Genomic DNA, 25,853 nt, shown 5'->3' on the forward strand with positions numbered 1-25,853 from the left:
TAAAAAACAACCATTTTTGCGTTACCCTTTTTAAAATCACCCAAGCGCCAAACATGAACTGCAATTTAGGGAGAGAGGAAAACATGAATGATACTTTCCGAAAGGTCTAAAAAGAAGTATGCAGTAAATTAGACTTTTAGGAGTGGCTCAGGAAGCCATGACCAATGCCAGAAGCGCCATGCGGGTATACAAGCCATATTTCATCTAGGCCATATTAGCAGAAGGAACGAAAAATATCCTCGTGGAGAGACTTACCTGTCTGAAGTACGCGGCTCTTGGATCAAAGTCCACCTCCTCATGGATCTCATTGTTCCTGGGCAGGGGATGCATAATCACCATGTTCGCCTTGGCACTCTTCATCACCTTGTTATCAATGACAAAAGCATCTTTGACCGCTTCGTAATGCGCGAGATCGGAGAACCGCTCTCTCTGAACCCGAGTACAGTACAGCACGTCCGACTCAGCAATGACTTCAGATGTAAGATCGTTCGTCTCCAATGACAATTGACCGCGGGATTTCAGTGCATCGCGCACTGACTCAGGTATGGATAGTGAAGTGGGGGAGACGAGTTGGACAGTGACATCGTAATGCTTCAGGAGTTCGCAGAGCGAATGCACTGTGCGACCGTACTTCAAATCACCGACGAACGTAATTGTGAGTCCGTTGACAGTTCCCAATTCCTCGCGGATGGTGAAGATATCCAGTAGTGCTTGCGTTGGGTGTTCGCGGCTGCCGTTCCCAGCATTGATGACTGGTACGTCCGAGAACTTCGTCGCGGTATCTATCGAGTCATCAGATGGATGGCGAAGAACTATGGCATCTCCATAGCAGCCAAGGGTGCGGATGGTGTCGGCAATCGATTCGCCTTTTTGCGTCGAGGATACCGTCTCGTTGACCACCACGACTTGACCCCCTAGACGCTTCATCGCGGCATCGAAGGAGGCAGATGTGCGGGTGGATGGCTCGAAGAACATAGTGCATAGAACCCTTCCCTTAAGAATATCGAGACAACCCTCCCGCTGAGCTCCAAGTCGCATTTCTTGGGCAATGGTAAAGAGGAGATGAAGCTCAGAACGGGTGAACTGTTTGACAGAAACGATATGCTTTCTCTTGAAAGGCGAATTCGCCAGTAGTTGAGCCAGAGATGGTGACCCGTTCAGCCTAGACATTTGAAGAGACAATTGTTCGCTTTGAGCGCCAGGTGCAGGGAAAAACTCCTGGAAATCAACTTTACTAATTTCAAGGTCATAGTGTCGGGATAACGCCTCAATGAGTAATTTAGCGTTCTTGACGTTAGTGACTAATGGGGTCTGGTAGTCCACCGCCATCCGCCTTGTTTGGTAACCCCTACTCATGTAGTTTGCGGGCCTTCGGAACCGGTTGCTTGAAGGTAAGTTGATGTAGAGATCAATGAGATTGTTAGAAAGATGTTGTGTCAATGAGTACTCTGGTTTCTGTTCATCTTGGTCTTGGCCTCTAGCAAGCACTTCTAGGAACTTCACTGGGATGCCATGCTCTTGAATGTAGTCTGCTGTGCCAGCTGTAGCGAATAGGTTGAAGCCCATCTTGTGGAGGCGCTCTATAGAGGGCAGCATCTCCAGTTTATCCTTAAAAGAACCAATAGACAGAAGGATGTTCTTGTTAGGAAGCTTGAATCCAGTGGAGATAAGGGCCTTGATGTAAGCTTCGTACTTTGTCCGACCAAAACACGCCACTTCGCCAGTGGAAGCCATCTCAACGCCGAGAACTGGGTCCGCTCCAGACAGTCGCGAAAAGGAGAATTGGGGAACCTTAACTCCGACATAGTCCGCGGGGATGGTGACAGTGGGGTACTCTACAAGGGGAAGACCTGCCATGGCTTTTGTTGCCATTTCGATGAGATCAACGCCCATGACCTTTGAGACGAAGGGGAAAGACCTCGAGGCCCGCACATTGCACTCAATGACCTTTATCTCATTGTCTTTTGCGATAAATTGGATGTTGAACGGGCCTGTTACATTGAGTGCGTTACCAATCTTGCGAGTGGCGTCTTCAATTCTCCGTACTGTTTCGGGATCCAAGTCCTGTGGTGGAAGAATCAGTGTCGCGTCTCCGGAATGAACACCAGCATTTTCTACGTGTTCCGAGATGAAATGACCAATCATCGTCCCATTTCGTGCTACAGCATCCATCTCAATCTCCTTGGCATTCTCGATATACTTCGTGATCACGACCGGATGCTCCCTGGAGACGTCGGCAGCTTGCTTGAGATAGGCGGCCAGGTCATCCTGAGAGTACACCGTGTTCATAGCTGCCCCTGATAAAACGTAGGATGGGCGAACGAGAACAGGGTAGGATACTTTTGCGCAAAATTCTGTCGCCTCTTCTATGCTTGTGAGTTCTTTCCACGCAGGCTGGTCGACTGAAATGCGGTCCAACATTCGAGAGAACTTGTAGCGATTCTCAGCCGTGTCGATCATCTCAGGAGAAGTACCTAAGATTTTAACGTTCATTCGGTGGAGGGGAAGGGCAATGTTGTTTGGTGTTTGTCCACCCATCGAGATAATAACTCCACTAGAGCTTTCCATGGTATAAATGTCTAATACAGTTTCTAGGCTTATGTTCTCGAAGTACAATCGATCAGCTTCGTCGTAATCTGTACTCACAGTCTCTGGATTGTAATTGACCATGACGGTCTTGAATCCTTGTTCGCGTAGAGTCCTGATAGCTCGCACAGAGCACCAGTCAAACTCGACGGACGACCCAATTCGATAGACTCCAGAACCTAGGACCATGATGCCTCGATCATTAAAGGTAATGTCGTGCTCGGCGCCGTTGTAAGTTAAGTAAAGGTAATTCGTCACTGCCGGGAATTCGGCGGCAACGGTGTCGATCTGCTTGACAACTGGGTAGATGCCAGCATCAACTCTGGCTCGGCGCACAGCAAGTTCATTCGAACCCCAGAATTTGGCAAGTTGGCGGTCTGAGTAACCGAGTTCTTTGGCTTGTTTCATCAATGGTGTCGTAATGGTTACGGTGTTGTAGGTGGACATGAGCTTCTCGAATTCACTAAGACCCTTGAGACGGCTCAAGAACCATTTGTCAATCTTAGTCATCTCCCATATCTTGTCGACGCTGTACCCGGCCTTCATAGCATTTGCAATAGCAAATAGTCGCTGGTCCGAAGGCGTCTGCAGCTCTTGGTCGATCTTCATCAAAGCAGCGGTCTCGTTGAATCCGAGATTGTTCAAGTCAATAGCCCGTATAGCCTTTTGGATAGCCTCTTCAAATGTCCTACCAATAGACATTACCTCACCAACACTCTTCATTGAAGATCCTAGTAAAGTGGAAACGCGAAGGAACTTCTTTAGATCCCACCGCGGGATCTTGACGACCACGTAATCAAGCGACGGCTCGAAGCAAGCGCAAGTTACTCGAGTGACCGAATTAGAGATCTCATTAAGAGGAATGCCCAGTCCAAGTTTCGCAGCAACAAAAGCTAAAGGATAGCCTGTAGCCTTGGATGCTAACGCAGATGAACGGGATAGACGAGCATTTACCTCAATAATGCAGTATTCCCTAGAAAAAGGGTTCAAAGCATATTGGATGTTGCATTCTCCAACCACCCCAAGATGTCTGATGACATTAACAGCCGTAGTCCTCAGCATGTTATAGTCCTCGTCAGAAAGCGTCTGTGAAGGAGCCACAACGATAGAGTCGCCTGTATGGATGCCCAGGGGATCAAAATTCTCCATGTTACAGACCGTGATGCAGTTGTCGCGGGCATCTCTCACCACTTCATACTCGATCTCTTTCCATCCCTTCATACTTCGCTCAATGAGTACTTGGGGGCTGGCTGCAAATGCTTTATTGCACAGGTCAAGCAGTTGGGCCTCGTCCTCGGCGAATCCGCTGCCGAGGCCACCGAGGGCATAAGCAGCTCGAACAATGACAGGAAAGCCAATGTCTTTCACCACGCGTTTGGCCTCTTCGAGAGAACTTGCGGAAGCGGATTTGGCACATTTCTCGCCAATAGACTCCATGCTACGGGCGAAGAGCTCTCGATCTTCCGTAGTAATTATAGTGCTGATGGGTGTGCCAAGGACTTCGACGCCTAGTTCTCTGAATTCATCCTTGAGCTGAATACCAACCTGGAGAGCCGTCTGGCCTCCGAAAGTGACGTAAATGCCATCCGGTCGTTCTTTCAGAATGATTTTCCGGACGAATTCAGTAGTGACGGGGAGGAAATAGACTTTATCAGCAAGTCCCTTTGATGTTTGGATAGTAGCGATGTTAGGGTTGATCAGAATTGTATAGATCCCTTCTTCTTTCAAAGCCTTGATGGCTTGACTTCCTGAGTAGTCAAATTCTCCGGCTTGCCCAATGCTCAAGCCGCCACTACCAAGCACGAGGACTTTCTTAACGTTCACACGAGGAGCTAATTTCTTATTCTCTTCAGCCGTACCTCCCGGGAATTGAACTGCCATTGACAGTGCCTCAGGTGATTCAATTGCCGTCTTGATAGTATCAATAAAGACATTGAACAAGTACTCGGTGTCACGCGGTCCAGGGGTGTGTTCAGGATGGAACTGAACGCTGAAGTAGGGTCGGTTGGTGTGTCGAATGCCCTCGTTACTGCCATCATTTGCGTTCACGAAGAGTTCTTCCCATTTCTGTGGCAGAGTCTTCGCATCCACTGCATAACCGTGGTTCTGAGATGTGATGTGACATCGCCCAGAGATCATATTGGTGCATGGAATGTTGTGGCCGCGGTTGCCGAACTTCATTTTCACAGTATCTGCGCCAGCAGCTCGAGCCAGTAATTGGTGTCCCAGACAAATCCCGAATATAGGGGTTTTAGCTTCGTTTATGGCTGTCTTAATATGCGCCACTGTAGCTCCCATCACGGCAGGGTCACCCGGGCCGTTCGAGATGAACAGGCCGTCGTACTCGGTGCCTGCGAGCTGGGGGAAGTCGTAGTCCCAGGGAACGACCTGGACCTCGACACCCCTCTTGACAAGGCATCGTAGTTGGTTGTACTTTAGCCCAACATCTACACATACTACTCGGACAGGGCGACCAGAGGGATGCTTAAGTGCGGCGGACGAGGTTGGGGAGTAGATCTTTGGGGCCTTTATCGACACTGTTCAGGTATCAGAAGAGTCCTCGCGGGAGGCAGCATTTTCACATCACCTTCTGCAACGAGATTCTTCTTGTTGGGGTCTAGCCATGCGATTTGCTCAAATTCACTCCTCCAATTCTGCTCTGGGACGTCACCGTTGGCCACGGTTTTAGTGTCGACTTCTCCATTGGTAAGGCGGGGGGCGAGGGGGGTCGGGGATGACGACCTTGTCAGCAAGCGACCGAGCATGCTTCCTTCTTTTCGGATACGCTTTGTTAGGGCTCGTGTGTCAACGCCTGTGATGGCGGGTACACCCTGCTCTTTCAGCCATGCTCCCAATGAGGAAGTGGCGAGATGATGCGAGTAGTCCTCTCCCGAATAGGACGCTACGACCAGACCAGCAATGTGAATCTGTTCCGCTTCGAAATAGGCTGGTAGGTCTTTGAGCAAGCTGTCCCTCTCCTCTCTCGACGGCACGCCATAGTTGCCCACCAGAGGAAAGGTTATGACGAGGATCTGCCCTCGATAGGAGGGATCGGTTATTGACTCTGGGTAGCCCACCATACCTGTCTGGAAGACAAGTTCTCCCGCAATGCTCTTGTCAGCACCAAAGCTCTGGCCGAAGCAGACGTGGCCATCTTGGAGCTCGAGGGCCATGTTGTGCTCATAGGAGGTCGGATTGGCCATGGCAAGGGGAGAAGAGGGGGCTTCGAGAGCCTTTAGGAAGAAGATTTCGGGCAGACAACGGAGGACGCGAAGAGGAATGGGGAATTTTCAGCTGGAAAAAAGATGCAGCAGCAAAAATTCACACCGATTTGCGGCAGCAAGGCCCAGATGACACTAATGCGGGGCGGGCGTCAGAGCTTTTTTTGGTGGGATGCAGCCGAGATGCATCTCGGCCAGATCGCGGCTTCCTGGAAGGATTGGACAAAGCAGCATAGCGAAATGCCTTCGCAAGCATGTCCCAGGCGACACACAGCATTCTCGGAGGCGGGCCGCTCATGCTGGAGAATGGCAAGAGTGAACAGGTGAAAGCGCTGTGGCTCACCACCCATTTTGTCGGGATGAAAAATGTTGACCTCGAGCCGGAGACGTACAATCACGTGCAAAATCGACGAGGGAGGAGCTTGCAGGTGCAGCCACCGCCGTTTGTTGAGCCACGGTTCGCCCGGCCGGCCAATGACATTTGACACGGCCGCGATCTTCACCAATTGCTGTTTACTCCGTGTCAAAATAGTAATCGCCTTGTCAGGCTTGCGGCATCGTGGATATCGCCGTCGAAGGGGTCTGCTGTTGCGCGCATCATCGTGCTGCATGAGATATGCTCGTTAATGTGCAGTCAGGGATCCGCCTTCTCACACTCGCCGGGGCTAACGATCGCTATTGGCTGGCCGTCACCCAAATCGTGGGGAAAGTTCATAGATAAGAGAAGAGGCGGCCATCTTCAAAGGCCTTCTGACCCTCCATCAGCCTGACAAGTTGGACCTGAGGAAAGTCGGTGTAGCGGGAACTGCAACTGTGTGGCACGAAGGGAAGGTGTGTGTCTCCATTTATCATTAGGTACTCCCCCTAGCCGTCGCTCTCCCAGCTTTCTAAGGGTCCATCCACCACAACCACGTTCTTTGGAGCTGACCCGTCAAGACGCCCTAGAGGACGCTGGAAACCCCGGAGTCCTCCCATGTTCGCGTCACTCCTGCGCACTCAGAATGGCCCTCGGTCTGAGCGCACGCCGCTCCTAGCTGCCTTCAATCTGTACCGCAACCGCCGCGAAGCACACCCCGATAACGAGCGCTCAGTGTCTGACGACGACAACGACGACGATTATGCAGCACAGCACGATGGCGAGGAGGACAACGAGGACACTTATGGCCATGTCCGCAATGACGGGCCGCTGCTGCCAGTCTTCTCCGAGTTCCTAGGTAGCACCTGCCTGATAAGCCGCTTTTGTTTACCTCAACATGCCCTGCTAACCCAAGCCCATAGATCGCCTCCCCATCTACAACACCACCCACTCAATCCGTATAATCGTCATCCAGCGGTGCGAGACCACCCTATCTTGGGAGCAGCTTCGCTCGCCGCAGGTCTCGCAGTTCCTCATCAAGCCCATCCAGCAGCAGATCCTCTCGGACCATTTCTCGCGTGGGACCCTGTATTGTCTGCTAGCCAATTGCTTGCAGTTCAGGAAGGAAGGAGAATCTAATCCGGGCAATGTGGGCGTGAGCAGATCAAGAGCGCTGATATGCGAGCTGCTTGCCATGCGCCTACTAAAGGAGTTCTCCACCCGTGAGCTTATTGATGCCCTGTCCTACGACTTCGATCCGCTGCAGGGCTTGGCTCCTGCCGCAGCTGGCACTGCGACTCCGGGGGGGAACAGGCCGCGATCGGGACCCCGTTCCGCCCGCATATCCACTCTCGAGATCTCTATCCGCGCTCAGGCCAAGAAATTCTTAGCCCACCCTCTGGTCGTCCAGCAGCTCGAGGCTATCTGGGCAGGGACGATAGTCTTCCACTCCGCCGCAGACAGCTTGCATCGACAACCAGCGCTAGGCCAACACATGCCTGAGCAGCACCGGCTCTATAATGCTATCAATGCAGACGTCTCGCCCGGACGAGGCCCTTCCCGTCGTCCGTCATCTGCGAAGCAGGAAACTACACGCCGTAGTCTTCCTGGCTTCCCGATCGTGAGGCGCACTGTAACTCTCTATGATCCTCATGATGCTTCGCTTTTTAAGCTGTCCCGGCTTCGTGTGCCCCGGTATCGGCAAATGTTCACCACGGTTTCATATGCGATTATGCTTGGGCTCTTCGTAGCAGTGCTTCGGGAGAAATCTGATGATATCACAGCCCTCGAGGTTCTCTTCTGGTTCTGGAGTGCCGGCTACATGCTCGACGAAATAGTTGGCTTCTCAGAACAGGGTTTTGGGCTGTATATCATGAGTGTCTGGAACGCCTTCGACCTTGGCATTCTGTTAATGTTCATGGTCTACTACATCCTTCGCCTCTATGGGATCTTGATGCCCGATGTTAGAAGGCATTATATTGCGAGCATGGCTTACGATGTTCTTGGCTCCACAGCCGTTCTCCTTTTCCCCCGGCTCTTCTCAGCTCTTGACCACTATCGGTATTTCTCCCAGCTACTCATTGCTTTCCGCATGATGGCCATGGACTTGGTGGCAATCCTACTACTGATCGTCATAAGCTGCAGTGGCTTCTTTGTCGCCTTCACCATGTCCTTTAAGAAGGATCTAGACGCACCAAGTGCAGCCTATGCTCTATTCCAGATGCTAATGGGTTTTACGCCAGCCGCATGGGAAATATGGGGCGATTATAACCCTCTCGGCCAAACCCTCCTGACTTTATTCCTCTTTATTTGTCACTTTCTCATCGTCACGATTTTGATCACCGTTTTGACCAATTCGTTTATGGCTATTGTACAAAACGGGAATGAGGAACACCAGTTTCTATTCGCTGTCAACACAATCTCGATGGTCAAATCCGATGCCCTGTTCTCGTATATTGCTCCGACGAACATACTTGGATGGCTAGTCATCCCAATGAAATATTGCATGTCGTTCCGGAGGTTCATCAGAATGAACCGGCTCATCATTAAGGTCACCCACATCCCAATCCTGTTCTCTATTTTTCTCTACGAACGTTTACTCCTGTCGAACTTCGCATACGGACCGACCGATCTAGTAGAACAGCGTGGCCGGGCTCACTCAAAATTGCCTGCGTTCACGCTCCGCGGACCTACAGATGTATTCAGTCCTGGGACCCGGCTACGGGAACCTTCCATCACCACTTTCCATAAAGATCGTGCCCTCGAGGAGGTTTTCCGTCGGCCTTTTCGTGATCCTACCCTCAATGGGACGTCGGAACAACTTCCCAGCAGGCGTAATTCGAGCAACGTTGTTACGGACTGGATGAAGGGTGTTGGCGATGGTGGAGAAGCCCTTCCCCCTCTGGAAGACACGCGATCAGTGCTTGACCGCCTCGAAACCCGTAAGAGGCCAAGACTACGGCGTACTATGACCGCAGGACATACTCAGTACAGGCGCAAACACCCTCTAGCAATGACCCGGTCTGTAGCTTCCGACCCAGATAACAACATCAACACATTCGATCGCCATTTCTCAATCGCCGAAGAGGAAGAGCCCGACATGAGTATGGAGGATTTGCCACAGCAAACGGATGCAGACGGAGATGATGAGCTAGTGACTAACGAAGATGATGACAGGGTACCTTCCGATCATGTCGCTGGACAAACCAACGAAGAACTAGACAAAGAGAACAAACATGTCGTCAGTTATGAAACGTCAGAGGAGGAATACTTCCGCACTCCCATGACAGTCAAGCCGCGTACACCTAAAATGGGAAGTTCACTCTCGTCGGCCGGACTACCGCACGGTACAGCTACCAGTCAAAGACCGCCCACAAGGACAAAGCCAGGGCACAGCCGGAACCTATCTACAAATACTGTATTATTTAGTCCGTCGAAGGAGACAATGGAGCAAATGTCTCGCTCAACGTCTCCGTCTAGAGCTCCCCCTGCGGGCACTCGAAGTGGCACTGTCACACCAGGCCGCATCGTGACAGACGGCCGTCGCACACCAAAGCGCCTCGCTTTGTCTGGGGTACCAACGACTCGACCGCGCCCCATAATGCCGCCCCACAATTTAAATCGATCAACACCAAACATCGCAAGTTTTCTCGCCCTCGATCAACGTCGGAGAGACCCTTCATTCAACGCAGTTGCTTTGGACTTAGCTTCAGACTTGGGTGACAACAGACATGGCCCCGACTACGGGGCGTTGGGCGCGTTGCCTGCTTCGTTCACTACTCAACTTGAAATGGCTGCGAGGGCTAGAGCTAGAGAAGGGGGTGACGAGGAGTCAAACAGGATGAGCAGGATTATGTTGGCCAGGATGACGACTCTAGAAGAAGGGTTCAGGGATGTTCTCAAAGAGGTCAAGGGGTTGAAAAAGGGCAGCGAAGACGGTGGGCCGAGCAGAGATGGAAGCAAAGGACACAGTGCGACGGAGGAGCACTCCAAGAAGAAAGGTAAGGGGAAGAGGAGAAACGACAGAAGAGGCAAAGGAGAGGAACGAATGGGCTCCAGCGTGTGACATGCATTTCTGCGGTTGTCTCGTGGTATTTGCATATTTGGTATATGGCGTCTTGGTTTTTCATGCATCATAAGTTTGTTTTCGGGACCGATACCTATACCGTATCTTCTCTTCTCTATAATGGCTCTGTGAGCGCTCCTTTGTATAATATACAATAAATTTCGCTGTTGGGACGCACAATTGCACCTCGCTGCTCAGCATAGAATATAATCGGGTCATTTAGGATAGGAATTCACATCTTATTGGCGTTTACCTAATTCTAGCAAGAGGTTTAACAACTACATGGCACTCTCACTGAGTTCCACCTTATGTGAGAATATGGTGTACAAGAGATGATCCCTCATTTGTGGGTCACGTGCTCGCGAGACGACATCTCAAGAGGCTCGGGAGTCGGGACACCCGTCATCGGGGGGGTTCAGTGGCAGTTCCTGCAGCTCAAAGCCGGATCTGTGGCGACCTAGCGGGGTACCTGCGAAAGTGCGCAGAATGGCCGGGCTCGATTGGATTCAGGATGTCTTGTGACATGTCCTCGGGCCTCTGACGTCTGGTTTTGGCTTGGCCTATGGCTTTTTCACATCATCCGCCCACGTCACTCTCCAAAACTGCGCCATTTCCAACCCGACTGGATCGTGAGCTCACGCAGGCAGGCAGCATGGCACATGCACGCTTCCTTCCTCACTCGCGTGCCCATCGTGGCCATGGCCCTCGGTCCGTCACTCCGGTCTCTTCCACTTCTACCACAGCGACACCCATTTGCGAGTGAAAAACACCACCACCTGTTTCTCCTAGATTTTGTTCCTATGCGCGCACCAGGTGTGTGACTTCTTTAACTTACTTGTTTACCTTCTTGAGCTGGTCTTCGCTATGGCTTTACTGATACCCTTTGTACTTGCTGCTTATGTCTTACTCTACGCCTTCGCCTTCACAATTCCGCCTCTCCCACCCATTTCGAACTTCCTAAGCGTTGGGCACGCACAGCAGGCGCAGAAGCCGCTACAGGATACACTGGATGCGTGGCTTGAAAGAGAAGAAAGAATCGCCCTAGACAAGCTGCTGGCGAACGTGGCACCTGGTGGACGGAATGTGAAGGATGCGGCACCGGGCTCTGTGATCGCCAGTCCCTCCCGAGAGCATCCGAACTATTTTTACCAATGTGCGTGCGAGCTCCTTCGTCTGTGTCTCAATTCTTTCGGCTGACTTGTCACCATAGGGGTTCGTGACGCTGCCATCACTACATCTACTCTCGTGGACCTGTACGCAGAAGATGCGTCTTCGAGTCTCTCGTCACAGCTCTCTGCCATACTTAACGACTATTCCAACCTCCAATCCGCACTGCAGCATACAAATAATCCGTCCGGCACTTTTGGCGATCTGTCAGGCCTGGGTGAGCCGAAGTTTGAAGCCGATGGCTCTCCCTTCGTGGGTTCCTGGGGAAGACCTCAGCGAGATGGCCCTGCACTGCGGGCCATAACCCTGATGGCATACCTACGGGCCTACAATACTTCTCATCCCTCGTTGTGGGCTAGCGATAGTGGAGAGGATTGGTTCAAGCCTCTCTATGACCCATCACTCCCTGCCCATAGCATCATCAAGGCCGACTTGGAGTACGTGTCCCATTTTTGGAATCAAAGTAGTTTCGACCTATGGGAAGAAGTAGACGGCTTTCATTTCTTTACCGCCATAGTTCAGTTGCGAGCCATGCGAGAAGGTGCCGACCTCGCTTTAGCTTTTGAAGATGGGGGAGCTGCAGACTGGTACAGCCAGCAAGCCCAGCGGCTAGAACGGTTCGTCCATGGCTTTTGGGACGAGAGAAAGGGGCATCTTGTTGAAACGCTGTTCAGTTCTCGCACTGGTCTTGATTGCGGCCTTCTCCTCGGATCTCTCCACGGCTACCCTTCTGCATCCTCTCATACCCCTGTCTACGCTCCGTACTCTGACGAGCTTCTCGTCTCCTTACTAGCCCTCGTTCAGGACCAACGCACCCGGTTCCCCATTAATGCCGCACCCTCGTCCGAGGAAGACGACAACGCTATGGAAGGAGTAGGCCTTGGACGCTATCCCGAGGATGTGTACGATGGTTACGGTACCGATAAGCGTGGGGGAAATCCCTGGTTCCTATGCACGGCCTCTGCTGCCCAAGTCTTGTATATCACCGCCGAGCATCTGGTGACTACTTCCAATCTCACCATCTCCTCTACAGGCCTACCATTCTACGAAGCCCTGATGTCCTCATCGTCGCTAGAACCACAATCGGATACAACATATGGTCCTAGCGATGCAGTTTTTCACAGTGTGATCGAGAGACTAAAAAGTGCGGGCGATGAGTTCATGGAGGTGATCAAGACGCACACCGATGCGGAGGGAAGTCTCAGTGAGCAATTCGATCGTGTCACTGGGTACGAGCGTGGCGCCAAAGACCTCACCTGGAGCTACGGAGCTTTTTTGCAAGCCGTGAGAGCTCGAAAGAGGATTTTGTGACAATGTGGTAGGAGTAATTGAGATGAGATGGTTAGGTATTGGTGTAAGGGTGGATACGAGATGGCATGGAAGGCAATGGGTAACGGGATATGAATCATGAGGCATGAATGTAAATGTATGTATATCAGGATTAGGGATATGGATATAGAATACAGAGGGCCTAGGGACTTCTGGTTCTTAGCCTTTTTTTCAAGCCCGAGGGGTATGTACAGGTACATATTTTGGTAACAAACTTCGGGGAAAGTAGTGAATGCTCAGACTTCCTGGGCAATCTTCCAGTACAGGCCACACTAATCTCTTGCATGCTATCGCATCCCACGAAACATAACCACAGTAGGTTTGATCTCTCAACCCTCTTCCTAGAATTCATTAAGGCGTCAAGAGGATTCTACCTTCTGTTACAAATCAGATTCTTTGCTACCTTCTCCGAGACCATAGAGATAGAGAGAAGGAAATCATCCCCTTTTTGAGCACAAGCAACCCGGTCAATGGGTAATGATGCGATCGTGCAACCAGCGAGCTCACTAGTGATAACAGCAACTCGCTATTCGACATTCTGGCCTTGGCAGTAGCTGAAGGTGCTTTACGCTTGAAAGTCGGAGACCATGTCGCTCTACAAGAACCACTCGTTTGAGTTGAAGCGTAAACCAAAAATGGCCATTCCGTTCTCATACTAGTGCGATCGCTACAATTCAGCCAGGATTATCCACTTCCAGTATCCCGCCATCTCCGCACCTCCATGCTCGTCGCCGCATCGCTCCCTTGCCAGAATTGACCATCGTTATCCTCCCAAGTCCTTCAAATTGACTTGTCATGAAGAACAAGAGTCTTAGGCACTTGCACATCACGCATCATCGCTGCGTGTCCTCAGGAATCAATTATCTCCTTTGAGGTTGTTGAAATTTCTGCAACTCCGCATCCCAAACGCCATCCTTCTTGATCACCGTCAACTTTTCAGAGTCCCCGAGTATAAGTTATCTTCTCTCTCTTCTCTGAAGCGCGCTACTCGCCATTGAGCTTTTCCGACCCAAAAACTCGAAGGAACATGGCCCCTGAATCTAATTCTCTGCATCAACCCAAATGACTGCAGGTATCTTGCATTGAATCACTTTACAACAAAGAGTGAAAGGACGCATTCGACGCGGAGGCTTATCGGTACATGCAAATACCTCACTTCAAAAGTTTTCGTACCCTTGGCGGGCTATATTCCACACGTCGACTTTGTGGCACGTCTCATGGTTACACTGAGATTGAGGCTGATCTGAATTCCCCCCTGTCGAGGCTCTGCACGAGACTTGCCATTCGTCCGCCCAAACAAAACATGTTCGCAAACCTGGATTCGTCTACCCAAATCCCGTACATTTTTTTGGATTTTGGGCGAGGGTCGTAACGACTGGTCATGGTTCATTACCCGCATGAGATCGACTTAGCCTGAATTCGTTATGCGATAGCATGAATGAGCAGATCGCTGCGGCGTCTATCTACCCTTTCCAGGTTCGACATCGGGCGAAAGTCACAAGGTACATCCAGGTCGAGATTTGGGCACAAAAATTGCTGACAGCCATGATGATATCTGGTGTAATGGCGACGCAAAGTTAGTCATACCTTGAGACAAATCCTCAGGTCCATTAGATGAAGGTCTCAATCGCGCTTGCTGGACCGAGAAGTTTTGCTCTGAGGATTACATCCACATTGGCGTACCTGCTTTGGATGTCGCCAAGGAGGAGGGAGATTTTCTAAACCGATTCTTCGGAACCAAGCTACTTAGTGGAGATCTTAGTGACTTGGCGGCTTACAGTACAGCAAGGCACGTGCTAGAATCTGAAGGAAACGTTCCCGTCCGCTCCGGAAGGTTCACCTCCTACGCCAAGTTCCTAACTATCCCAGTGATCCACACCTATAACACTATTATCAATTCAAAGCAATTGGCGCTCGCCCGTATAGATCCTTTGCAGATCTTATTCTATTTTGATTATCTGCTCCAGGAGTATGGCAAGATTTGGTAGATCTAGATGTCAGCAGGTAGTGTCCATATTGCTCCTGCAGCAGTATCCTTCCGAGACCGTTACGATATCGACTCCTGCTTCTTTCAGCTGCATGTGGCTAGTATTAATGGACGCTTGGGACCTAGGCTTCGTCCAATCTAAGATAGAGTCACTCATACCAACAATTCGGCGACCGCAGTCCTGGGCTTCGGCGTCTGAAGAGTAGCTACTGGGTTATAGATCCCTTTCCCCGCCGGCTTGGGTATGTGTTCTGGAAAGTTCTTCAAGATTTCCAAGTGGGGCAAGCAATCTGAGCGAACCCTGCACCTGAAACTCCATGGAAAGACGGAGTGTCAGCCTCCTTGGCATGCCTAGGGAAGCAGGTACTCAACAGTTCGTGGCATATGACATTTTAGAAACAGCTCTTTACTTTCAAGCAAGACCTTACAGTGTCAAGGTTTAGAGCGAGAAATATCGATACCATCATTCAGGGAAAGTTTCTACAACATACTACTGTAACGGAAACTCCTTTTTAAAAAACGCTCGTTCCACGGGTCCGTTCAGCAACTCACATCGATTACCTCCCAGGGAAACCATTTAGAACTTGATATTTTATCCGGAGTTTACTCTAGAAGCAACATACCCAACATTGTCTGGGTATCACGTTACCCTAGACTCAACACAAAGTAGCGCACAGATCTCCGCATTTACCCCAGAATTGCTCCACGATGAGAGAGGATCTCGTCTCCGTTTCATCTTTTGACCATTCCGTTTACTTTCGGTGTTCCCGGCGGGCCGTAGCCCTTGTGGGATTGGTGGTAATACTCTATGGCGAAGTCGATGGTTGGAGGCGCTCCCCCCCCTAAGACACCATTCAAGCTATTAAGCATGTAGACTGCAGATGGCTGACGACGTATATAAGGGTAGATTCCCTATGTCTTGAAGCTCCTCAGCATCCAAGAGCAATTCATCGATCCGCCATTATGTACAAATCACTCGCCCTCGCTTCTCTCTCCCTCTTTGGGGCTGTCAGTGCCCAGCAAGTCGGCACTCAGCAGACCGAGACTCACCCAAAGATGTCCTGGAAGACCTGCACTGGCAAGGGCGGAACTAGCTGCACGACCAAGAGTGCCTCCATCACTCTCGACTCGAACTGGAGATGGGCTCATCTCACCAGCGGCTACACCAACTGCTACACAGATAACGCCTGGAACACCACCTCCTGCAAGGACGGTGCGGCATGCGCGAAGAACTGTGCCATCGATGGTGCCGACTATTCTGGCACATACGGCATCACTGCCGGTAGCGATGCTCTTACCCTGAAGTTCGTCACCAAGGGCTCGTACTCGACAAACATTGGATCCCGAACCTACCTTATGGAATCCGACAGCAAATATCAGATGTTCAATTTGATTGGCAAGGAGTTCACTTTCGATGTGGATGTCTCCAAGCTTCCCTGTGGCCTGAACGGTGCTCTGTACTTCGTTGAAATGGCGGCTGATGGTGGCATGGGCAAAGGAAACAACAAGGCTGGTGCTAAATACGGAACTGGTGAGTGCGTAAATGGTTCCGCCAATCATAGTCTGACATATCTTTAGGTTACTGTGATGCTCAGTGCCCCCACGATATCAAGTGGATCAATGGCGAGGCTAACTCCGCTGGCTGGGTGCCATCTAGCAACGACAAGAACGCTGGAAGCGGCACATGGGGAGCCTGCTGTCCAGAAATGGATATTTGGGAGGGAAATTCCATTTCTACTGCCTATACTCCCCATCCCTGTAGTGGCAATGGGCTGGTCAGGTGTGAGGGCACTGACTGCGGTGATGGTGACAATCGATATGGAGGTATCTGCGACAAGGATGGTTGTGACTTCAACGTATGACTATCGCCTCCCCTATAAATATTTCAGAAGCTGATTTTATAACAGAGCTACCGCATGGGTGTCAAGGACTTCTACGGCCCGGGAATGACTCTCGATACTAATAAGAAGATGACGGTGGTTACTCAGTTTGTCGGGTCCGGATCCAGTCTCTCTGAGATCAAGCGCTTCTACGTTCAGGGCGGCAAGGTCTTCAAGAACAGCGAATCGGCAATCTCTGGTATCACTGGTAACTCTATCTCCGATGCTTGGTGCGAGCAGCAGAAGACCGTTTTCGGTGACACCTCTTCGTACAAGGCCAAAGGTGGACTGAACGCGATGGCTGCTTCCCTTGCCCGCGGCCACGTCCTAGTCATGTCTCTGTGGGACGACCATGCGGTCAACATGCTCTGGCTCGACTCCACCTACCCCACCGACAAGGACGCATCCACCCCCGGTGTCGGCCGTGGTACTTGTGCTACCAGCTCCGGCAAGCCGGAGGACGTTGAGGCCAACTCTCCCAATGCCCAGGTCATCTACTCCAACATCCGCTTCGGTCCAATTGGATCCACCTTCGATGAGGCCGCGGCCAAATAAGTTATTTAGGGGATCACTTTAAGAGAGATCTCGCATAACGGGTTAGAGCTTAGATCCTAGAGCTATGTAAGCATCCAAAATCTGGGGGTTTCATTATACTTTTCTGATGTATATGTTTCGGAGGTGAATGTAGGAGACACAAAACTGCATCTATAAAGGAGCGATTGGTGGTCATTACTCGATCAGATATTGCATCATTTCGCACCCTTTGCTATCCTTCGTCCACATTGGACTGTGCTGTGCCACTTTTGCTTTGAGTTCAGTCCCAAGTAATCAACGGGCATTTCTCTTTCATAATTCGAGTCGACTTAGGCTTGAATTAATTCCTGACTTTTAGCTTTCAGAAAAGATTTGCTGCATCGAATGTAGCCTAATCTATGCATTCATTGGGCGCTAAGGTGAAATGTAAAGGTTTAGGATCGGAGAATAAGGGCAAGCCCTTGCCCTTACGACGCAATAAGACTGTTGGGATGGCAAATGGGGACGCGCTCGGTTAGGATTGACGTCCACTATCCAACCATTTCGATGAGTCAAGACCTGCTGTTTGTATTCACAACCGTATATTCGTATTCTAAATTTGTGACAGCAGAGAAGGGTCAGGAAATTAGAAGAGAGAATGGACCAAGCTAATTTTTCTATACACAGCAACTAAGGCGAGGTATCACAATTGCGGCAATACTACCTTGTTTTCTTTTTACACTATTTTTAAACCTGAAATAGTGAGCATCTATCACGTACCACGATATAAGTTTTATATATACATATGCCTAATATTTATGGGGAATTATATATCATAGCTTATCTTTCTACACAAATTGAAATGACTAGCACAAGGAAGTAACGTTTCGTCCTGACCATGTGTAATCAATGATTTCACAATGACCAAAGCAGACCGCCCAAGCATGTGCACATGCATCTACCCTGTAGGTGCAATTCAAGAGGGGGAACATTTTGTTCAGTCAGCAATATAGCCTTAGGGCTCGAGTGGAACAACACCCAAATCAAATGTTAGGATGAGATATGCTTGCAGGCCTCAAGAATGGCTCTTCGAGATGTTGGCCCTTGTACTCATAACACTCGGCCTAATCGGCCTTACAATTCTTCTTCAATGTTGTCATGATGAGCCCGCACCCAAGCGGCGTGCTAGAATTACCCTGAGTACTATAGTTTTCATTGTCTCGGGGGGCTTCCGACGGGCGATGATAACGCCGATTGCCGCTTGTATCAGTCAACAAAGTTAGTTTACTCTCTCTAGGAAGCCAGAGAGTTTGGAGGAGTAGCGAATTTATGACCAAGTGGGCAGGGCATCGAGCTATGCTGTCCACTCTGACAGGATATCTTTGGGGGGAATAGCGGTACCGTCGCATCAAGGCTAGACGCTGGTCCCGACTGTAAACAGGCCTCGGAGGTGTGAATTGATCAATTTTGTGTGAGAGAGCCCCGATAGCGCCGGTGGCAGGACCATTGGGATCCAATGAAGAGGCTCTGGCAGAGTTCAGTAATGTTTGCAAGTACTCCTTGTTGTGTTGCAGAATACTGCATGGATCCCATTGTCGAAGGGACTAGAAGTTGGCCTCTCCAATAACATGGTGGCAGCCACCTACAGCGGTCTCTTATCCTCCCAACCCCTTGAGATTCCTAATTCACCCTTCTTGTCCTAGCAGTAGCTACATCTGAGATCCATCCTTGACATTGGGTGTTGACACACTCTACCTCAGCAATACTAATAAGATTCTGCTAAACTTCATTCTAAGCGAAACTAAACATTTATGCTTTCTTGTAGCAAATGGACATATTTTCTTTAAATCGAGACCATTGTAGTTGTATGTTGTAGAACCAGCAGCTCTGTCTTCCGTCGCGACCGACTGAGGTCTATATTTGATCGTTTGCTGGAAGAATGAATCCAGAGCCAAAGTTATGGCGAGGGATTTTTGGCCGGTTACATAGGCTTAACATATATGGTGGTCATACTCTACTGCGTAGATAGTACTACTAGAACTATAATAAATACAGCCTAGCATATGATCAACACCTTACAAATTAACGAAAGTATACTTGTGTAAAATGTATAGAATAATGGTTCGCTTAAAGTGTCGAGCTAACTCGTGTACGGCTAAACACAGATAAGTAAGCTATTCGTGGGAGTCAGGTAGGCATGACTGGCACTCCCTGCCAGATGTTAGTAATTGCATGCACTTTTCTCGTAACGACTATTTTGAAAACACATAGTGAACCTGGAAGTCTTTAGAAGGCGGGTCTGCTAGCGATGTTCTTTCATACCAATGTCAGGGAATTATTCATACCGTCGTGCGCAAACTACAAAGCGAGAAGGGGAATCTTCTAAACACTATGAGTGTGATTGAAGCCCCCATTGGTGGCAGCTCTGCCGGTCCGGCGCTTGTTAAAGTATCTAAACGAGAGCAGACCTGTATTCCAGAGAAGTCACTAAATTTTAAACCCGACCTTTCTGTGCTCTCCTAATAATTTCTTCCCAAATGCAATGTAGAAATCTAACTAGATAACCCAACCTTTCTTTACATCTCGCTCAAGTCTCTTCCTTAATTCCCCATTTAATTTTTGCAGCAAGACAAGCAGCTACTTCTTGTAGATTGTCTAGTCTAGCCCGACATGCTTTCTTTTCTGATTCAAGTTACCTTTTAATGCTGATATTAGTAATTTTATATAGACGGTATTTACAGATACAATGTCTGCACTATTCACGCATGGCTCACACAATAGCCACACGTTGCCAAGACTTACGCCTTTTCTTACATATATATAGACCCTAGGTACACTCCTTTAGCAATCAACTCAGTTCCTCATGATTTCTGTAACCCCCTACCCTGAAAGCTTCACATACAATAACTAGACAAGGCAATGGACTCTATCAGTTATGTTCTTAGACCGAAAAGTATTTCAAGTTTACCTCTGTAAGACCCTCCGTGGGAGTGAGATGCAGTGGTAAGTGAGGTACCTGATATTGCATAATAGATAAGTTAAGCGTTGATTTGCTGATGTGGATCAGATGATAAATTTACAATACCACCTCTAATCAGATCGAGAGGAATGGCAGGGCTGAAGTGAAATCCAGCGTGAGAATTTGGGATGAGGAAATGGCTCTGATGAGGTATAAATGCAGTCTAGAAAATTCTATGGAGGATAAATCTCACGACCTACGGACTTCAAGCCTTTCCACCAAGATCTGCGATGAGCCCCAAACTGGTTCTTCTTCGGTCGGTAGCCCTCACCTACTTAAGCAACAAATTAAAAGCATAGATCTCCATGTCCTCTTTCCCGCATGGCCTTCTCCACCAACGTCTTTCCATTCTCCACAGCCTGCTTGGCCTCTCTTCCAGCCAAACTGTCTCAATATTCATCCTTTCAGTCCCCCACCTTCGTGTCCTAGCTTTCCCTCCCAACCATTCCCATATTTCTGCCCACCATATGGACTAACGCCACTATTACCGAAGTGTTTTAGAACTGCTACAATCGGTGAAAATACAGTCCATAAACGCAAAGTGAACCCACCGAATCAAGTGTTTATCACCCCACTCCCTAAATATTGCGTCTTTAGTAGGGTCAAACTAGAAAGAAGAAACGAGAGATACTCACAGGTGAAGTTGTTTCTACCTATGTCAGACAGGTATTCTAACTCGATTTGTGCGGCCAGGTCCATTTCATCAACGCTATAGAAGTATTAAGCATTAGAGGGGCAAGTTCCTTCGTTGTCAAGAGAAACTTTGCATGCTAGATCGGTGAAGCCAGTGTCGATTGCCCAGGCCTTACTCCAGGTTTAATATATGCGGAGGGAATTGGAAGAGGGATTGGGGGGCAAGAAAAATGGTACCGGGCCCTGCGGTATGGAGGTATTTACGTCAAGAGGGCTATAGTTCGAGGGACTGCTTGTGGGGTCACCTGGACTTGAGAATCTGATGCGAGTGTTCATTTCGGGGTGCTCATCTGTGTGGGTTAATATGCTGGTTTTTACTAATACAAGGAACCGCGGTTTCTAGAACCTCCACTATTCCTCTTCCGTATCAACGTTTCCACTAGCAATGCCTCGCCAACTAGGCGCTGCTTGCTTAACGCTCTACTTGGTAGTGTTGAAGGAGTTAGTAGGTGCTTCAAATTTTCGCGTGCAATAGCTTCTCGTCGCACAGGCTACATTACGTGCAGACCTGCTATTCTCATCAAAGGGAAAACTCGGGTACCTTCGATGCCTATCTAAGTTTTGTAAGGAGATCTATATGCGCTTGCTAACTTGCGATCAGCCGCGAAGCATTCGGTCTAGTTTTCTTCATTTCTGACAAGTCTAGACTTTCGGCTAGGTTGGTTCAGCTTCTTCGATAACAATTTCACAAACCGTGACACAGGGTTGGAGTCCGTCGAGAACTATGCCAACCCTAAGCATTCTCGCTATCATATTATTGGGCTGAGTCAATGATGTAGTTTTGGAAGATTGACGTGAACCACAGATGAGACCTAGTAGCCACGTGTTCTCGGAGGTATTGAGGAGTAACCGAAATGCCCACATCTCAGAACCTTGTAGCATGCTGTGCTGTAGGAAGTAGACAGTGATATTTGTATGACATCAAGAAGGTAAAATATAGTCGACCTTTCTCGCCTTCAGGAGGACATTTCAGATTCTTAAAAGATCCTATTGTGGGAGTGGATTAGTAGGTTAGGCTTTGAAGTAACTATGGCACTGACATACGTAGCTCTTAGACTACCTGACTCACACACACAAATTTTGATACACAAATACCCACCTCCCCTCTCATAACCGGTTCCTTTTTCCAATGCATCGACTAAATCCGCCATCGGCAAGCAACTTCAGAAGTTAACATCAGAGAGCAACCTCTTTCACTGAAACGACACACGGCACCCAAGATGCCTGTCACCATTCGACCACCTCCTGGCCTTGTTGGCTGCAACTAAGACAAGAGTGCCGCTTCGCTAGCCTTATTTATCTGCAGAATAGCAAACAGCTACGGCTACAACTTTAGACCCCGACCAATCCTCCACTCCTCGTTCAGCAACCTTAGCAGCTCAGTCCCTGGAATCCATTGTGGCAATGGTCTCGCCCCTGGCATTATCCGTGCCTTCCAGCAGGATCTTCATCTCGCGCTACACCCTGATGACGTTTGGTTAACCCAGAACCAGTTCAACTTCTATGTGAATGCGCACCCGGAGGAGTTGCGCCCGAAATTTGTTGCGCACGGAGGCAATGGGGATTATTCATTGCCCTTGTGCAAAAACTCGCATGTACTATAGAGGAGAAACTTGTAAGTCTCGAGCTTCGAAACTGGGTCATGTCTGATTTCTCGACGACGACTGATGCTGGTACGGCAGTTGCATCGATGGCAATGACAGAAAATATGAAATACTTCGGCTTTGGGTGCAGCAAGAATTGCGGCTTCCCTCCGTCACGCTCATCGGCGAACAAGTGGACTGGGAGAAGACTCTCCAACGGTTGAATCGTCTTTCCTTCTATGGCTAGGAACCCACTCGCTGGGCAAACCTTCTCCGGCCAATATCCAAACGCTTCATTGGCGCATCCTCCATCCCGAATCGGAGGACTTGAAAAAATGTCTGGATCGAAGTCTACTACACAGAAATGGCGGCCAGAAATGGGATATCATTAATGTATTCAGGGTGAATCACCGCCCTCATGTACTGGACCCCTTAAGGAGGACGCAATATCGCAAGCGGAAGGAACAGTTCTGGAAAGATTGTTGTTGAGCTGGATGGCGAGTAATACCTGATAATCAAAAAGTATGACGTCCTAAGTAGGTCGTCGCCAAGGCTTTCTAGCTTGGGCATGAGATTGAGACCACCATTGTCGCGGGATCCGTGGGTGTGACGGTGGCTACGAGAGAGAGGATAAGGAAGGGGATCGTACAACTGTCCAGTCGGCGGTGGGGATGTTGGATGCTAGAGGGTTCGAGTAAACTACTTGACTCGGTTGACCAGTTCTGATTCGTTTCACGCTTTTAGGACGTAGTTTAAGGCCAGCCCGGAATCTCTTCATTGACGAGATTTTAGTTAGGGATTGTTCGGCTTTAACACGCTAAGTGCTAGTTCGAAGCAGAATATAGATCGGAATCTTTCTGGTGCGGGACAGATTCTTTTCAATGGCCTGCTTTGAACGAGAATAGTTCTGGATGTATGGTGAAAATCTCCTCTTCGTCCTCGTGGTCATACAATTCCTTCCACGTATTCTTCAACTTGTCTGGGACGTCCCATCTTGAGTCGTTCCGTTCATCGTGCAATATCAACCGTAGAAGATACCGCTTCGTCGTATTCTCATCTTCGTTACCATCTAAAAATGAATCACGTGCGTGCATTAGTCTGAGATTGTTGCAAAACATCATGTCGCCGCTTTTAAAATCAAAGCGACGAGACACCTCTTGGCCAGCGGCATGGAGCGCATCGACAGCCTCAATCTGCTTAGCGGTCAGAGAAGGAAGGTAGTTCGGTCTCAGACGTGTGGCAGTGCCGAAAATGCGCGAGCGGGAAGCTTGTATGGCGAGACGTCCGGACGCTTGGGTGAAGAGAAGAGGGCGCTCATCGAAGCCACCTTCTATTTTAGGGCTGAAAAGGGTATGAGTGACCAAAGTGAGGTTTTTTGGGGATGGTCATACTTAACCATAATATACGGCTTCCGGAGCGTCTCGAGAATGTCTGGCCGAGTACGGGCGATTCGGGAAGTGATATCATGAATGTCTGCTAGATGGAAAGCTCCCCCACTCGCTGGTCTAGATAGAACGTATAATGAAAGGATCGATCCATAGTCGGTATGAAAAGGCTGGAGAAGGTTAGATAATACCCTAGGCGAATATTTACGCGAACATCTCACCAAGGCTATAGTCCTATTTGCGGGACCTCTATATGTTGTGCATTCCTTCTCGCTGCTAATCGGAATGTTGGTAACGTGATCTATAACCAATGAGCAATGCCATAGTAAAATCATTGCCATACTTACGCAACACATTTGGATCACCAGGCGCAAGTGCTCTTTTCGTACCCACATGGGATGCGATTCCAGTGAATATAACAACGTTCTTGTACTTCGAGAACCACTGTGGTTTAAGGCCTCGAATTATAAAATATGGATGCTGGTCCACGAGGCCGACGCTCAACTTCCGAATCCTGGATGACAAAGTCGGCAAAGGGAAGTTCTCCGCCTGAAGTTTGTTAAGCGGGAGGGTAGTAGCTGTCTGTATGTCAGAATATACCGCTCGCAACGCGAAACTGAAGATTGTTGCCTTTGAAGCTTATGAATGCGTCCTCTATTTCCTGGATATCGTCCAGGGAGAGTTGTAGAACAAAGTCATGTTCATCACTCTCTCTATCATGAGAGTCCACAATCTGGGGGCCCTCCGATATCCATTTGACAGCTCCTGCTGACGAGTTGAAAAGACGTAAGCTTTTCTTTAACTCTGAGATGACATTCTCAGGGGGGGAGTAACCGGAAGTGTCGAACAGAGACGTTTCAGCGTGTGGAGCCATGCTGTAGTCTTAGCTTTGCAAGGAAGTCTGTGATGGGATAGGGTCGGAAACGGGCACAAACTGCAGATATCTGCTCGATTGTTGGCCTAATACTCTCTCCAGGTCAGGTTGAAGCTGAAGTTGCCTTATCGGCTCACCCGGTGCTTTTCTGCAGACCCCGCTCCCGACTTTCAGCCGCACTCTTCCTCATCACTTGTCGCCGCATTGCGTCACCCTAGTCCTCCGAGTTCGCATTGAGACATTGTGATCGGAATACGAGAAAATACCGTGGCTTGTAGCTCTTCCACAACTTTCATCCAATCGACTGAGTCTTCCTCACTCTTCGCATAGGGCCAGTGAACAAACGATTCCCTGGTCCACGTGGCCTTCAGACATTCGAGGGGATCGCGGCTATTTTCAAAACAGGTCGACGAATCTTTATACAGCAATCACACGTGTGGGAGTGTTCCTGCAGTCAATGAAGGAACAGTCCCAAGGGATAAAATAGTTCTGGGCCAGGTTGAGACTTGGGTTAAGTACTCACGTGCCCAAGAGTCATGATTTGAATTTAGAGTAAAGGTTAAGACGCTGAAGACGCTACTACTGTAAGGGAGAGCACAGGCTCAGAAAAGTTACATCTGCCTTTTTGGAGTGTGTCTTGGAGTATTCCAAATGGTTGAGATGTGAGGTCGGCCTCAAGGTGGCATGCCAAGAATGGCTATCCAAGAGCCATGGATGTAGACTTCCAGTTCGCGGACAAAAGTTTTCTTTATGGGCCTAGTTCCTCTTCAATAGGTTATAGCAAATTATAGACAAGAAGGGTTGATTCCTAGTTAATTTCGACATTACACTGAATCCTGGGTTCGCATGAGGAGTAGGTGTCCGGGAGAAACCAATAGTCAAAAATTTAGACGAGAGCGGTAACATTGGGCGCACAGTCCTAGTGGGCGGAAAAGTGCGGAAATATTCTGGGGAGGGGGGGTCGACCGATGGTGAGCAGCATGCACTCACCGGGACAAAAAAGGCTGCGGATTGATGGAGGACAAGCAGTCTTCATGTTGCTGTTTATTGCGTTTGACATCATATGTATGTTTGATGAAACCTGACCGAGCGAGCCGGTCAGCGGGAGGCCGATATAGGTACGCATGCGCCCTTTGTTCACGTGGCATCCAAAACGGGAACGGTCTTTGTGGACCTTCAAACATGCTCGCTTAAA

General features: G+C 49.3%; 7 protein-coding genes across 7 annotated transcripts; 4 read left to right on the forward strand and 3 right to left on the reverse strand.

Annotated features, from left to right (window-relative positions):
• Positions 1-147: 147 nt before the first annotated feature.
• On the reverse strand, positions 148-5,858 carry BDR25DRAFT_281826 (carbamoyl-phosphate synth; the record flags this gene model as incomplete). Its single annotated transcript, XM_033687924.1, has 3 exons — positions 5,174-5,858; positions 256-5,123; positions 148-204 (listed from the first exon to the last, which is right to left on the reverse strand). The coding sequence occupies exons 1-3, from the start codon at positions 5,787-5,789 to the stop codon at positions 148-150; spliced, it is 5,541 nt and encodes a 1,846-aa protein (XP_033550665.1). The 5' UTR covers positions 5,790-5,858.
• Positions 5,859-6,575: 717 nt separating this feature from the next.
• BDR25DRAFT_341086 (uncharacterized protein) lies at positions 6,576-10,439 on the forward strand. The gene is made up of 3 exons (XM_033693576.1): positions 6,576-6,638; positions 6,744-7,021; positions 7,086-10,439. Exons 2-3 carry the CDS (start codon positions 6,781-6,783, stop codon positions 10,226-10,228), a joined length of 3,384 nt encoding a protein of 1,127 aa, XP_033550666.1. The 5' UTR covers positions 6,576-6,638; positions 6,744-6,780; the 3' UTR covers positions 10,229-10,439.
• Positions 10,440-10,836: 397 nt separating this feature from the next.
• On the forward strand, positions 10,837-12,805 carry BDR25DRAFT_256741 (uncharacterized protein). The gene is made up of 2 exons (XM_033686428.1): positions 10,837-11,381; positions 11,439-12,805. Exons 1-2 carry the CDS (start codon positions 11,093-11,095, stop codon positions 12,704-12,706), a joined length of 1,557 nt encoding a protein of 518 aa, XP_033550667.1. The 5' UTR covers positions 10,837-11,092; the 3' UTR covers positions 12,707-12,805.
• Positions 12,806-15,507: 2,702 nt separating this feature from the next.
• On the forward strand, positions 15,508-17,307 carry BDR25DRAFT_301928 (exoglucanase-like protein 1 precursor). The gene is made up of 3 exons (XM_033689685.1): positions 15,508-16,242; positions 16,290-16,567; positions 16,619-17,307. The coding sequence occupies exons 1-3, from the start codon at positions 15,675-15,677 to the stop codon at positions 17,144-17,146; spliced, it is 1,374 nt and encodes a 457-aa protein (XP_033550668.1). The 5' UTR covers positions 15,508-15,674; the 3' UTR covers positions 17,147-17,307.
• A 13-nt stretch (positions 17,308-17,320) lies between these two features.
• On the reverse strand, positions 17,321-19,167 carry BDR25DRAFT_352304 (uncharacterized protein; the record flags this gene model as incomplete). The annotated part of the gene is made up of 13 exons (XM_033694999.1): positions 17,321-17,357; positions 17,393-17,453; positions 17,478-17,521; positions 17,597-17,655; positions 17,684-17,717; positions 17,959-18,062; positions 18,138-18,178; positions 18,215-18,249; positions 18,278-18,682; positions 18,710-18,756; positions 18,794-18,831; positions 18,960-19,094; positions 19,158-19,167. 13 exons carry the CDS (start codon positions 19,165-19,167, stop codon positions 17,321-17,323), a joined length of 1,050 nt encoding a protein of 349 aa, XP_033550669.1.
• Positions 19,168-19,869: 702 nt separating this feature from the next.
• Positions 19,870-21,658, forward strand: BDR25DRAFT_352306 (uncharacterized protein; the record flags this gene model as incomplete). The annotated part of the gene is made up of 11 exons (XM_033695000.1): positions 19,870-19,891; positions 19,950-19,976; positions 20,100-20,111; positions 20,172-20,226; positions 20,274-20,806; positions 20,908-21,035; positions 21,073-21,108; positions 21,160-21,282; positions 21,323-21,379; positions 21,438-21,582; positions 21,627-21,658. 11 exons carry the CDS (start codon positions 19,870-19,872, stop codon positions 21,656-21,658), a joined length of 1,170 nt encoding a protein of 389 aa, XP_033550670.1.
• Positions 21,659-23,222: 1,564 nt separating this feature from the next.
• On the reverse strand, positions 23,223-24,999 carry BDR25DRAFT_281837 (Clavaminate synthase-like protein). The gene is made up of 5 exons (XM_033687925.1): positions 24,415-24,999; positions 24,132-24,362; positions 24,006-24,085; positions 23,791-23,954; positions 23,223-23,740 (listed from the first exon to the last, which is right to left on the reverse strand). The coding sequence occupies exons 1-5, from the start codon at positions 24,656-24,658 to the stop codon at positions 23,278-23,280; spliced, it is 1,182 nt and encodes a 393-aa protein (XP_033550671.1). The 5' UTR covers positions 24,659-24,999; the 3' UTR covers positions 23,223-23,277.
• Between the last annotated feature and the right edge of the window lie 854 nt (positions 25,000-25,853).

This window comes from Lindgomyces ingoldianus (assembly GCF_010093535.1).
Source record: "Lindgomyces ingoldianus strain ATCC 200398 unplaced genomic scaffold BDR25scaffold_8, whole genome shotgun sequence".
Taxonomy (NCBI): Eukaryota; Fungi; Ascomycota; class Dothideomycetes; order Pleosporales; family Lindgomycetaceae; genus Lindgomyces; species Lindgomyces ingoldianus.